The 13,271-nt window shown below is 43.9% G+C and overlaps 1 protein-coding gene and 1 long non-coding RNA gene across 2 annotated transcripts; one reads left to right on the top strand and one right to left on the bottom strand.

Moving 5' to 3' along the window:
- Positions 1 to 5,317: 5,317 nt before the first annotated feature.
- Positions 5,318 to 7,581, bottom strand: LOC133735329 (uncharacterized). The gene is made up of 3 exons (XR_009858947.1): positions 7,212 to 7,581; positions 6,462 to 6,540; positions 5,318 to 5,500 (listed from the first exon to the last, which is right to left on the bottom strand). It is a non-coding gene; the product is annotated as an uncharacterized LOC133735329 (long non-coding RNA).
- A 1,409-nt stretch (positions 7,582 to 8,990) lies between these two features.
- LOC133726148 (F-box protein At5g07610-like) lies at positions 8,991 to 9,593 on the top strand. Its single transcript, XM_062153629.1, has one exon. The coding sequence runs from the start codon at positions 8,991 to 8,993 to the stop codon at positions 9,591 to 9,593; it is 603 nt and encodes a 200-aa protein (XP_062009613.1).
- Positions 9,594 to 13,271: the final 3,678 nt, after the last annotated feature.

Below are 13,271 nucleotides of genomic sequence, written 5' to 3'. Positions count from 1 at the left end.
GCCGTGTACGGCTCAAGAGACAGCCAAAGGCTACCACTGGCAGCTGCGCAAGGAGGAGGCGAAGGCGTGGGACGTGGTCTGGGGTCGATCGATGGCCTGTGGAGCGAGAAAAATCTTGGAGAAATTTGCTCTGTTCTTTGGGTTGTTTTCGGACGTGAGAACGGGAGAGAGTGGAATTTCTTTTCCTCTTTTTTGTTTCTCTTCTGTGCTTGCTTACCACCTTCCAACAATCGCATACAATACTACAAAAGAACTAAAGCAGAAGCACTGTGCTGCCTACCGCCTTCCACCAATTCTCATTCAATATACAAAAGAAGTAAAGCAGAAGCACTGCTTCACTGTTGCTCAACACGCCTCACAGATTTCTTTTCTTTTTTTTTTAAAACGAAATCATCACTACTCTAGTGCCAAAACCAGAAAATTCAATAATTAAGGTAAATGGAAAATGAGGTTATTACAATCTACCCCCCTTAAAGGAATTTCGTCCCGAAATTCAAGCACCCAATTCCACAAAGAGCTGTGGATACTTCACTCTCATGTCAGACTCTAACTCCCATGATGCATCGCCCTCGTCATGATGACTCCACAGCACCTTCACAAGATTAACCTCCTTCCTACGAAGCTTCTTCGTAGACCTATCTAAGATACGAACAGGTTCAACCACAAAGGTTACATCCGTGTTTACCTCAATCGTACCATGATCAATTACATGGGACTCATCTCGGACGTACTTCCTGAGCATAGACACATGAAAGACATTGTGTACACCAGACATGCTAACTGGTAAGGCAAGACGATATGCCACTTTCCCAACCCTTTCTAGAATCTCAAAGGGTCCAACATACCTTGGTGCGAGTTTTCCCTTCTTGCCAAATCTCATTACGCCTTTCATAGGTGAGACCTTCAAGAACACGTAATCACCCGTCTCGAACTCAACTGGTCTTCTCTTTAAGTCTGCATAACTCTTCTGTCTACTTTGTGCTATTTGGATCCTATCCCGAATAGTAGTGATCTTCTCTGTAGTCTCCAGAACAAGTGCAGGACCAAAGAGTCCCTTCTCCCCTACTTCTGTCCAACAGATAGGAGTTCTACATGGCCTACCATAAAGAGCCTCATACGGGGCCATGCCAATGCTGGCGTGATAACTGTTGTTGTAGGCAAACTCTATCAATGGTAGGTGATCCGCCCAACTTCCCTTAAAGTCCATCACACAAGCTCTAAGCATATCCTCCATCACCTTATTCACTCTCTCAGTTTGCCCATCTGTCTGTGGATGAAATGCGGTGCTCATAGCTAAAGCTGTGCCCAATGCCTTATGGAATCTACGCCAAAATTCTGAAGTGAAACGAGCATCCCGATCAGAAACAATTGTAACAGGCACACCATGCAGCCTTACTATCTCATTCACATACAACTTACACAACGCATCCCCTGAGTAAGTTTTTGCCACAGGAAGGAAGTGTGCAGACTTCGTCAATCGGTCCACAATCACCCAAATTGAGTCATAACCTTGCCTGGACCTAGGCAATCCAGTCACAAAGTCCATGGAGATATCTTCCCATTTCCACACCGGAATCGGTAATGGTTGTAGCATCCCTGCAGGCCTCTGATGTTCTGCCTTCACTCGCTGACATGTAAGACACTTCGACACATGTTCCGCCACATCCCTCTTCATTCCATACCACCAAAATTGTCTTCGTAGGTCCATATACATTTTAGTACCACCTGGATGTATCGTGTATCGAGATCTATGAGCTTCCCGCATGACCTCCTCCTTGAGGTTATCAACACTTGGAACATACAATCTTCCTCGAAATCTCAACCCCCCATCTGCTCTAGTAGCCCACTCAGAAGGGCCCTCCACATCAGGATTAGCAGTCATCTCTGCAATCCTCGCCTGGGCAAACTCATCAAGTGTCTGCCCCTGAATGATCCTGGAAATCAAGGTAGACTGTAAGGTCATACTACCGAGAAAGATTTCATGTCCACCTCTTGTGGGCATAAGATCAAATTCGGATGCAGCTTCCAACATGAGCCACTCCTGTACCATAAGCGATGCCATGATTACTCGGGGCTTCCTACTCAAAGCATCTGCCACTACGTTGGCCTTTCCAGGATGATACTCCAAAGTGAAATCATAGTCTTTGATGAGCTCCATCCATCTCCTCTGCCTCATGTTCAACTCCTTTTGGGAGAATAGATATTTCAGACTCTTATGATCTGAAAAGAGTTCGAACTTCTCACCATACAGATAGTGTCTCCAAATCTTCAAGGCAAACACCACTGCAGCTAGCTCTAGATCATGAGTGGGGTAATTCCGCTCATGAACCTTCAGTTGTCTAGAGCCATAAGCAACAACACAACCATTCTGCATCAACACACACCCCAAACCCTGATGAGATGCATCACTGTAGATAACTAAACCACCACCGCTAGTAGGAATAGTCAACACTGGTGCTGTAGTCAACCTGGTCTTCAGCTCGTTGAAAGCCTTCTCACATTCATCCGTCCATAAAAACTGAGCGTCCTTCCTTGTCAATTTGGTCAAAGCTGAAGCAATACCAGAAAACCCCTTAATGAATCGCCTGTAATACCCTGCCAATCCAAGGAAGCTACGAATTTCCGTAACGGTGGTAGGGCGACTCCAACTCATCACCGCTTCCACCTTCGAAGGATCTACCGAAACTCCATCCTTCGAAACTACGTGACCAAGGAACTTGACTTCCTTCTGCCAAAAGTCGCACTTCTCCAACTTGGCAAACAATTTCTTCTCTCTCAGCGTCTGTAGTACAATCCGCAAATGCTCCTCATGCTCATTAGACGACCTTGAATAAATCAAGATGTCGTCCACGAACACCACAACAAATTGATCCAAATAAGGACTGAACGTACGGTTCATTAAGTCCATGAATGCTGCTGGTGCATTAGTTAGGCCAAAAGGCATGACAAGGAACTCAAAATGTCCATACCTGGTCCTGAACGCCGTTTTCGGAACATCCTCATCCTTCACCCTTAACTGGTGATATCCAGATCTCAAATCAATCTTTGAGAACACAGTAGCCTCTCTAAGCTGATCGAACAAGTCATCAATCCTAGGTAAAGGGTACCTGTTCTTGATGGTCACCTTGTTCAGCTGTCGATAATCCACACATAATCGAAGTGAATTATCCTTCTTCTTCACAAACAGCACTGGTGCACCCCAAGGAGATACACTAGCCTGTATGAACCCCTGAGCCAGTAATCCATCAATCTGAACTTTCAACTCCTGAAGTTCAGCTGGAGCCATCCGATAGGGTGCTTTCGATACAGGGGCAGTACCTGGTATCACATCAATGGAGAAGTCCATTACCCTTTTTGGAGGCAACCCTGGTATCTCCTTAAACACATCAGCATATTCTGAAACCACAGGAATCCCTGTAATCTCAGAAATACTACTCCCTGACTCAATATGAGCCAAAATCCCTGCCCTCATGGCAACGTCGGACCTCAGACAACGGTAATGAAACACTGGTTGTCCAGGAATACGGAAGGACACAATCATCCTAAAGCAATCAATCAATGCATGGTTCGGGCTCAACCAATCCATACCCAAAATCACATCATATGTGTGATCCGGAATCACAATCAATGATGCAGAGAACTCTCTACCACCTATCCCAATAGGGCAATCATCACAAAACATATCCAGCTCAAGAGACACACCCAGAGGTGATGTAACACATAATGATCTAGTAAGAGGCATGACAATCAATCCCAACACATCCACTACTGAACTAGATATGAAAGAGTGGGAGGCTCCCGTATCAAACAATACTCTAGCAAGATAGTTATAAACAGATAAAGTACCTTCCACCCCAGTGCCTCTCTGACCGATTGCAAAGACTCTAGCTGGTACTGGAGGTAAGAGCCTTTGCTGATTACCCTGTCCTCCAACACGGGGTCGAGTACAGTCCTTGGCAAGGTGTCCAGTCTGTCCGCAACGAAAGCATCCCTTAGCCCTCGGTTTAGTGCAAGCCCTAGAGAGATGACCCAACTCATCGCAGTTATAACATCTCACAGGCGCTGCAGCTGCAACTTGTCTGACAGGTACGGCCCGAATAGGAGGAAGAGGAGCTGCTGCTACTCTAGCTGGGGCCTGATGGTGGAACTGAGTCTTTTGTCTCTTCCAGTATCCACCCCTAAAGTCTCTGGATCTACTGTTACCTGCCACTGCCTTTCCCTTTCCCTGAAAATCCCTCTCAGCTGTTTCCTTCTCCTTATGAATCAAGTTCTGTTGCTCAATGATCAGAGCCTTTGCTAGAATTTCCTTCATGACCTTCAGTTCCAAAATGGCCACATCACGCTCAATGGAAGCATTCAACCCCCGCTGAAACTTCTTGGCCAAATCCTCAGCATCCATTGATTTCACAAACCTATATAGCCTAGAGAACTCTGCCTCATACTCTGTCACCGTCATCTTCCCTTGTGTTAGTGAGAGGAACTCCCGTTCCAATTTTTCTCTCACTGAAGCTGGAAAGTACTTCTCTCGGAATAGTCTCACAAAACCATCCCAAGTCAGGGTGGTCACATCAATGGTCTTTTGCATACAATTCCACCACACCCTAGCCTCACCCTTTAGCATGAAAGTGGCTAACTTCCTCTTTTCGATCTCATTACAGTCCATCATCTCAAAATAATTCTCCATATCCTCGACCCATTGATCAGCCACCATGTAATCCATGCTTCCATGAAACTTGGCTGCTCCCAGATGATTAATGTCTCTAGCCAATCTCAACAGACGACCAGGGTCAGCCATTTCACCCATGGGCGGAGTAGGTTGTACACCGATAGAAGACTCTACATCATCATCATAAAGCTCCTCTATGGGACGGAACCTGTCCCTATCACCAGTTCTACCTTCTCTTACACCCCCACCACGACGTCTAGGCCCACCCCTCGGGATTTCCATTACCTAGGAAGCATAGTATGTTTGGTTAATACATGTATAACACTCAACATAGTATAAGTCAATACTAGTCCATATTAACCAAGTCGATACTACAAGAAAAGTATTCACGTTCCTAAGACTACTTAGCGGCCTAAACGACTCCTAACACTCACACATACCCAATGACTTAGCCAATACCGAAGAGCACAGGATGGGGATCCGCTGCAGACGGGCCATCACTCGGAAAGTATTGACACATCACCAAATATGCACCTTACGCTCTGATACCAAACTGTCACACCCCGAATTTTGAATAACCAATTCAAATCCGAAACATGAATAAACAATTAATACAAATACGTTCTGAATTTTTTTCTCACAAACACACCACTCGCCACTCAACACAAAAACTCGAAAACCTCGAGTTAATTATTACAATTCACTCTTACAAAGTAAAATTGCAAAGCTCTAAATGAGCATAACAAACCTCACAATATAATGCTGTAATTCACATAACACTACTCTAAGCAGCCCGATCACCGTCCTGGTTCTCCTGACCTGTAGGATTTCCCGCTACACAATTTGAATAGTGTACCGGGAGTTGCAACAACACAAAACCCGGTAAGCTTTTTACAGCCAGTATGAGTAAACAAGAAAGAACTGTTGATTTTAAATTACAATTCTTATAACTCAACAACACAACCAACAATCTCAACATCCACGACGCAAACGTCAAACCCATTCAATATCACCACTTTGGTCTTATCACACAACACTATCACCATTTTTGGTCCTATCTCACAACACTATCACCACTTTGGTCCCATCCCATAACACGTTAGAGCTCTAACTGCCTCGTTACCTCTGACACCTTGGCCTAGGGTCAAGCAACGGCAAAAATACTTCGGTTAACACTATAACCGTCGCGCTTTGGACATCCCCGTCCTCAGCACCATATACTTCGGTTAATAATAAACCGTCGCGCTTTGGACATCCCCGTCCTCAGCACACAACTTCGGTTAATAATAAACCGTCGCACCTTGGACATCCCCGTCCTCAGTACACAAACACTCCGGTTATCCTTAACCGTCGAACTTCGGACACCTCATCCTCAGAATCCTACATTCTCTAACTCTATACATCCTCCAATGTAAATCATGAATATTAACAAGAACTCATCAATCATGTTCATCACATATAAATATGGTAAGTTACATGTCAATTCATGATAATTTAATCATCCCAATTCCACACTCTTCAATGTCACACCATTCACATATAATCACGTAAATATATATATACGTAATTATCCGCTCAGGGATAATCACTAATACCAACTATAGTTCACATGCAATAAACCGAGAAATTCATTTGTATAGTAAAAATCATTTTACTTACCCATGGACCGTAGTTGATCAAGTCCATATGATTTTAAAACAAATATTTATTTCATAAATATTTTCACGCAATTACGACAAAATAAGGTAATTAAATTTATTCGGTTCGTAATATGAACCACGTGAGGTTTACTCACCTCTAAATTCCCGCTGCGTCTTCTTAACAGCTCAAAATACACTTTCACGAATCGTCCGCCAAATCAAACCGTCGATCACCTAATCAGACATGACCTTAACTTAGCCAATAACTCAAAAACATAATCAACGACAATCCAACGGTCGGATCGAAATTAAACGATGATCCAACGGTCGGATCCTCACAGATCGCCTTTAGGATCATCCTCCAAAAATCATCACGAAGATCCAACGGTCAGATCTTCCTGAATCGTCCTTACCAACATCTCCGCTAATTAATACGAAAATCCAACGGACGGATTCTCACGAATCGCCTCCCTAATCACTGTTTAGCAATTATACGAAGATCCAACGGTCGGATCTTCGCCCATGACCACACAAAGCCACTGGGACAGTCATAAGATCACATATCAAAACTACAAGTCCATCGGACGGTCCGATCTTCACATATCACAAATCGAACGATCGAAATCGATCGAAATCGTAAAATTCATAACTAAATCATATGATATCCAAAAATTGTGTATAATATATCAAAATGATCGTATTGAAATATAGAATCTGAAAATGTACAGAAACCATATTTTTGATCCCCGGAGGTGGCCGGAAAGGGCCGCCGGAGTTAGTGGCAGAGCCGCCGCCGACCACCACCAATGGTGTCGGGGCGGGGCTGCTCTTCTTCCTCTCATCATGCTTGACAACTTTCATAACTAGCACGAAGTCTGAAAATGACCGGAAGGAATAGAAATTACCTCAAACCAGTCGGTTGGCCGGAAAAACCCAGAAACCGGCGAGCTCCTAGTTCGACGTAAAAACTGCAACTTCAGGCCTCGATACCTTCTGGAAAGTTGTTCAGATCCTCACTCTGAGTTCACCAGTTCAAGAAACACTCAAAACAACGTCCTGTAGCGCGAGATATATTGCTCGAAGCTTCGGTTTTCGATTTGATCGGGTCTGGCTTCCAGCCGCCACCACGAGTAGCGCCGCCGTGCAAGGCCACTTCTGGGAGCTTCAGGACGTTGAGGCGAGCTTGTGGATGGAGTTTGGTGAGGAGTGGTGACTGGTAGCTTGAGATATCAAGCTTGAAATCAAAACGGGGGTAAACCGGCCTCGTGCTCCACCGCCGTGTACGGCTCAAGAGACAGCCAAAGGCTACCACTGGCAGCTGCGCAAGGAGGAGGCGAAGGCGTGGGACGTGGTCTGGGGTCGATCGATGGCCTGTGGAGCGAGAAAAATCTTGGAGAAATTTGCTCTGTTCTTTGGGTTGTTTTCGGACGTGAGAACGGGAGAGAGTGGAATTTCTTTTCCTCTTTTTTGTTTCTCTTCTGTGCTTGCTTACCACCTTCCAACAATCGCATACAATACTACAAAAGAACTAAAGCAGAAGCACTGTGCTGCCTACCGCCTTCCACCAATTCTCATTCAATATACAAAAGAAGTAAAGCAGAAGCACTGCTTCACTGTTGCTCAACACGCCTCACAGATTTCTTTTCTTTTTTTTTTAAAACGAAATCATCACTACTCTAGTGCCAAAACCAGAAAATTCAATAATTAAGGTAAATGGAAAATGAGGTTATTACAGTGGTCTCCTCTAATCACATTATCTTCAACCCACGTTTATGGCCATGCTGGTCATGGGATTGTGACATTTGTCCAATTAGGTGAGATTTGCTCCTAGATTTGAGTAAATCAAGCCCTTGTGGTTGGTGAGCAATCGCATGTTGAGGGAGGCTCTGGCAGCCCAGCTGAGCAGCGCTGGTCGATCATGACATTGCAGGCTTGGGTGATGATCGAGCTATATGATTGACCTTCCAGTTCTAAGACCCATGGCATTCGAGTAACGAAGGTTAAGAGTTGAGGCTGAGATTTATTTAGTTGTAATGTAAGATTGAATATTTTCGTTCGACATTTATTATTTTGTTGTCGTTGAAAAGTCAGAATCCCTCGTGGATACTTTGACTTTTCAACGCATCTTACGTGTACAAGGTTTGAAAAGTCATAGACATTACCCTGTCCAAATTCCGACACGAACAAGCCCCCAGTGCCACGGCCAACCGCCTCTTATGTTGGGCGGGGAACTTTATCAATCCTTACGGGATTTGGTTTGCTCTTTTGGGTGGCTTTGCAAACTCTTAATTTTTGCAGGGCGAAAATTCTTCTAAAATTATAATACTTTATATGCTAAGTGGACATAATTCCATAATAATAATGATTTTTAATTTAATTATTATTATTATTTTTAACGAAAGGATATATATATATATATATATATATATATATATATATATATATATTGAAATAATCTGAGATGATATATACTTAGTTACATATATCTAAGTATGTCTAAATGGTGAGATTGTTTCAGGAAAAATAGTGAACCATACATAGATGGCATGTTCACACGTTCACATCTTTTAAATAGTCACACGTTCACATCTATAAAATGGATCCGGCTTCTCTGCTAGAAAAAGCAATGCTAGGATCTGCTTGGATAATTATGTGAGGCTGCCACGTCAGCCCAACTCAATCCAATGGCTGTCAAACTGACAGCAAATATGGATAAAGAAAAAAGCCATCAAGCTCATCCACCACATATCACTACTTGGAAGCAACGACTCCGACCAGCCCTCACTTCCCTCAGCTTCGTTCATGACTCGGCAGGTATCAAAATCCTTCAGTCCAGCCATGGCTTGCTCTTGTGCCGCAGCCTTTACAAACTGGGTAAAACCTGCAGCTATTACATTTGCAATCCTTCAACAAAGAAATTCTCAGTTCTTCCTCAGTTTTGTGCTGAAGCGGATTATGTATCCGGGTCGGAATCCAGAACTGTTTCCGGTGTTTATTTAGTTTTTAATCCCACCAAGTCACCTCACTACCAAGTTGCCTGCATTCGAATGTGTTCTTCCTCATTCAATAGCTACCAAGTTGAGATTTACTCATCTGCGACTCGGGCTTGGAGGCTTTCCGGGTCTCCTTTCGCTGCCCATTTCGACATGGTGTTTGACAATGGGGTGCTTTGGAATGCTGCAATACACTGGATCAGTCCAACTGGGGCTTCGTTATGCTTTGATATTGATCAAGAACGCCTAGGAGCAATGCCCGGTCTTCCGTCAAATGAGAAACACAACCCCTAATTAGAGCTGATTCTACTAACAAAGACAAAAAATTTACCCTTTGGCGGTGCTCTGAAATCGGATCACACTTGGCAAAATGGCTTCGTTTGAATCCAAGGCCAGTGAGAGAGAGAGAGAGAGAGCCATTTTTATCCAGACCCGCCAGGCAGATCTCCGTTTTCTTAACTCAGCGCTGCATCACCATCAGGCCTTCATCTGAACTCCGTCAACGACAACAGTAATCGGCACCCATTAGTTTGATTTGCCGCCATGGATGAGCTTGTGAAGCTGGCTTAGACTGATGAGCCACTTTGGCTGAGGAGCTTGGATGGTGGGAGAGAGGTGCTGATGGCTTTTTGCTTATCCATATTTGCTGTCAGTTTGACAGCCATTGGATTGAGTTGGGCTGACGTGGCGGCCTCACATAATTATCCAAGCAGATCCTAGCATTGCTTTTTCTAGCAGAGAAGCCGGATCCCTATAAAATAGTGAACCATACATATATGGCATGTGAATACCCAATGCTCAGACATATATGGTTACTTTGCTTCATCATATGATCATAACGTGTCATAGGCTTGGGGTGGGGCCAGGAGTATGTAAGCATAAATGTAAATATGCATGTATGTTGTTTGAAAGTGGGGTTGGATATGTACGGTCAGTCAGATTGCTTTTTGAGAGAACAAAATTTTAAATGTAGACTCATTTGTGTATATATATATATAATTGTATATTTTGAAAAGATGCTTTTTATGTGATTGATAAGACTAGTTTGGGCAGCCGAAATGGTGGGTTGAGTGGAGAGGTTGATATCGCCACTTGTCGCAATCTAATGCTGGGTGTTGATAGGAATTAAAGGCCAGGATTCCAACCTTCTGACTAGCCTAGGCCTTAATTATGGAATAGGCCTGCATGTTTACGTTTTCTGAGACTTTATTTGCTGATTCTCTCTTTCTCACCTCTCGCCTTCTCTTTTGAATCAAAGCACTTTTCTTCTTGTTCTTTGAGAAGGACGAAGGACTCTGGTGTGGTTATCTTTAGGAGAAGAAAGAATAGAAAGTGTTGGTATCATACCAGAGAGGTCGATATCATTCTCCTCTTTGCTGGAATTCCTACGGTTCCCAAGCTTTTCAAGGTATTAGTTTCTGTTTCATTTTCTTATTTCCTTGTTTTGCTTTGGATTTGTGGATATGTGAAAGTCTTATCGATGTAAAACTTGTTTTGAAAGCTTGAAGCTTGAACCCTTAGACAAAAGCTTGACAGTTGGTTTCTTTTGGTGAGTTGGAGATAGGAACGTTTTAAAACTTAGCTGTTGGTTGTGGGTTTATGTTGGTGATACATGTTTGGGGTTTTTAGGGCGGGATAGAGAAGGCGTAGTAAACCGCTTAAATTTCAGGAATATTCTTCCTTAATGCCTTCCCCTTCTTCTTTTTTTTAGGAAAGGGAACCCGAAGACTTACAATTTTATGGAGGATTCCAGAAGTGGAGACGACAACTTTAGTAATGAATCCTCGTCGTCTAGTGACTCCGACAGATCTTCTCAGGGATCAATATCTAGTTCTGATGAGGGGGGGACGTCTACTGGATCGTCTGAAAACTTGGGTGTGCATAGGTTAGGGAAGGAGTTCATGGGTCAGGAATTAGAGTCTGGCGGTCGGGGTTCCTCTACTACATGTTCGGAGTCTAGTGGTTCCTCCTTCAAAGGGGGACTCCGAATGTTGAGTGGGAGAGGCGGTGGTCGTGTGACTTCGGTTGGCACGTCATCTGGGCGATTATGTAGCAATAGTGAGGCGGAGAGTTATTATGGTGGGTCGAAGTTGAGTAGAAAAATGCAAACAGAGGCTAGGAAACGACTGTTGGCATATAGGGCTGCTCGTTCTCCGTGGACAGCTGACCAAGAGATGACCGACACTAGTGTTGACGCTCTAAGAGAACTGAGGTGGAACTATCAAATACCTGACTCCGTAGAGCTAAGATTGATTGAGGATGATGAGTTGCCTAGTAGTCCTCCGGATGGGTTTGTTACTCTATACCCAGCCATGCTAGAAATAGGTATTAGGATACCGTTCCAGCCCTCCGTGCATGGTTGGGTGAGTGAGCTTGGCGTTGCTCCAGCTCAAATTAATCCTAATGGCTATAGAGTGATTATTGCTTTGATAGCTTTGTGGAAAGATAAATTTGGTTGTGACCCACCAGTTGAAGTTCTTCGTCACCATTTGCGGCTTAAGAAGAACATATCAGCGACCAAGGATCCTATTGAGGGTTTTTATTGTATTGTTCCCCAACGTCCTGCCATTGTACTTGAGCTTCCATCCGGGGTTAAAACTTGGAGGAATAAATGGTTTTATGTTAAGGGCCGGGCGTTCACTTCTAGTGGTGGAGTTCCAGCCCCCAGCATTCAATTATTTGATCTTGCAGGGAAGTGGCGAAAATTGGATTCTCTCTCTAGAGTTGTGAAGGAGAGATTCAAAACTTTGCTTGATCTTCCGAGAGAGGAGCGACGTTTCAAGACGATTGTCACAGAAGCAAGATTGGCGAGGCTTGGGATAGCAGCTCCATCCAGAAGTAAATCCCTTGTTTAATGACTCTTGGTCTCTGATTATACACCATACCTTTATTTTATTATTTATTTTTTGAATGCAGGTATGACACTTGACAAGAATGATCCTGGACTTCGAGCAAGGATTCTCCAGCAACGTCAAGCCATAAAGGGGCCAATTGTGCCCAGACCCTTGGTCTCTCCTAATGAAGACATGTCATCGCCTAGGCCCCCAAGTCCCAAGTTTCGGGCGGCGCCATTTTGTTGATGCAAAATTTCGTTTGTATCAAGTCAACAGGGTTCCGTTGAAATCCGAGGTGGGGTAGAGGGGTAGGATCTTGGATGTGGGGTTTATCTTCTCTCCATAGGGTTGACTGATCGATTCAACATAGTGCTGGCCTATCAGGCTCTGATGATCCAATCAGAAAGTGAGAAGGAGGGGAAGTTTTTTTTGAGATCTCCTCAAGTGATCAAGCCACCCCGAATGAAGGAAGAGTCCTTCTTTTTATAGGGCTTGGAGGTGGTTGAGGTACACTGTTGGAGTATGGGCTTGGCCCCGAAAATAAGGGTGTCAGCTCCTTTCTTTTGACATGCCAGCAGCATGGGTTTGGTCGAGTGGGTGGCAGAGTGGGTGACAGATGTCACCATTTTGTGGTCTCCTCTAATCACATCATCTTCAACCCACGTTTATGGCCATGCTGGTCATGGGATTGTGACATTTGTCCAATTAGGTGAGATTTGCTCCTAGATTTGAGTAAATCAAGCCCTTGTGGTTGGTGAGCAATCTCATGTTGAGGGAGGCTCTGGCAGCCCAGCTGAGCAGCGCTGGTCGATCATGACATTGCAGGCTTGGGTGATGATCGAGCTATATGATTGACCTTCCAGTTCTAAGACCCATGGCATTCGAGTAACGAAGGTTAAGAGTTGAGGCTGAGATTTATTTAGTTGTAATGTAAGATTGAATATTTTCGTTCGACATTTATTATTTTGTTGTCGTTGAAAAGTCAGAATCCCTCGTGGATACTTTGACTTTTCAATGCATCTTACGTGTACAAGGTTTAAAAAGTCATAGACATTACCCTGTCCAAATTCCGACACGAACAAGCTCTAACTGTACTAGACTTTAAACCAACTAAAATGGTTTTCCAATCAAATATTCA

The sequence above is a fragment of the Rosa rugosa genome, chromosome 1 (genome assembly GCF_958449725.1).
Source record: "Rosa rugosa chromosome 1, drRosRugo1.1, whole genome shotgun sequence".
Taxonomy (NCBI): domain Eukaryota; kingdom Viridiplantae; phylum Streptophyta; class Magnoliopsida; order Rosales; family Rosaceae; genus Rosa; species Rosa rugosa.
Note: the sequence above shows the minus strand (reverse complement) of the source record. Positions and strands in the feature narration are given on the sequence as shown.

Bases quoted from the DNA above. Each gene is read 5' to 3' on its own strand.
- LOC133726148 (XM_062153629.1), top strand. From the start codon at position 8,991: ATGGCTGTCAAACTGACAGCAAATATGGATAAAGAAAAAAGCCATCAA.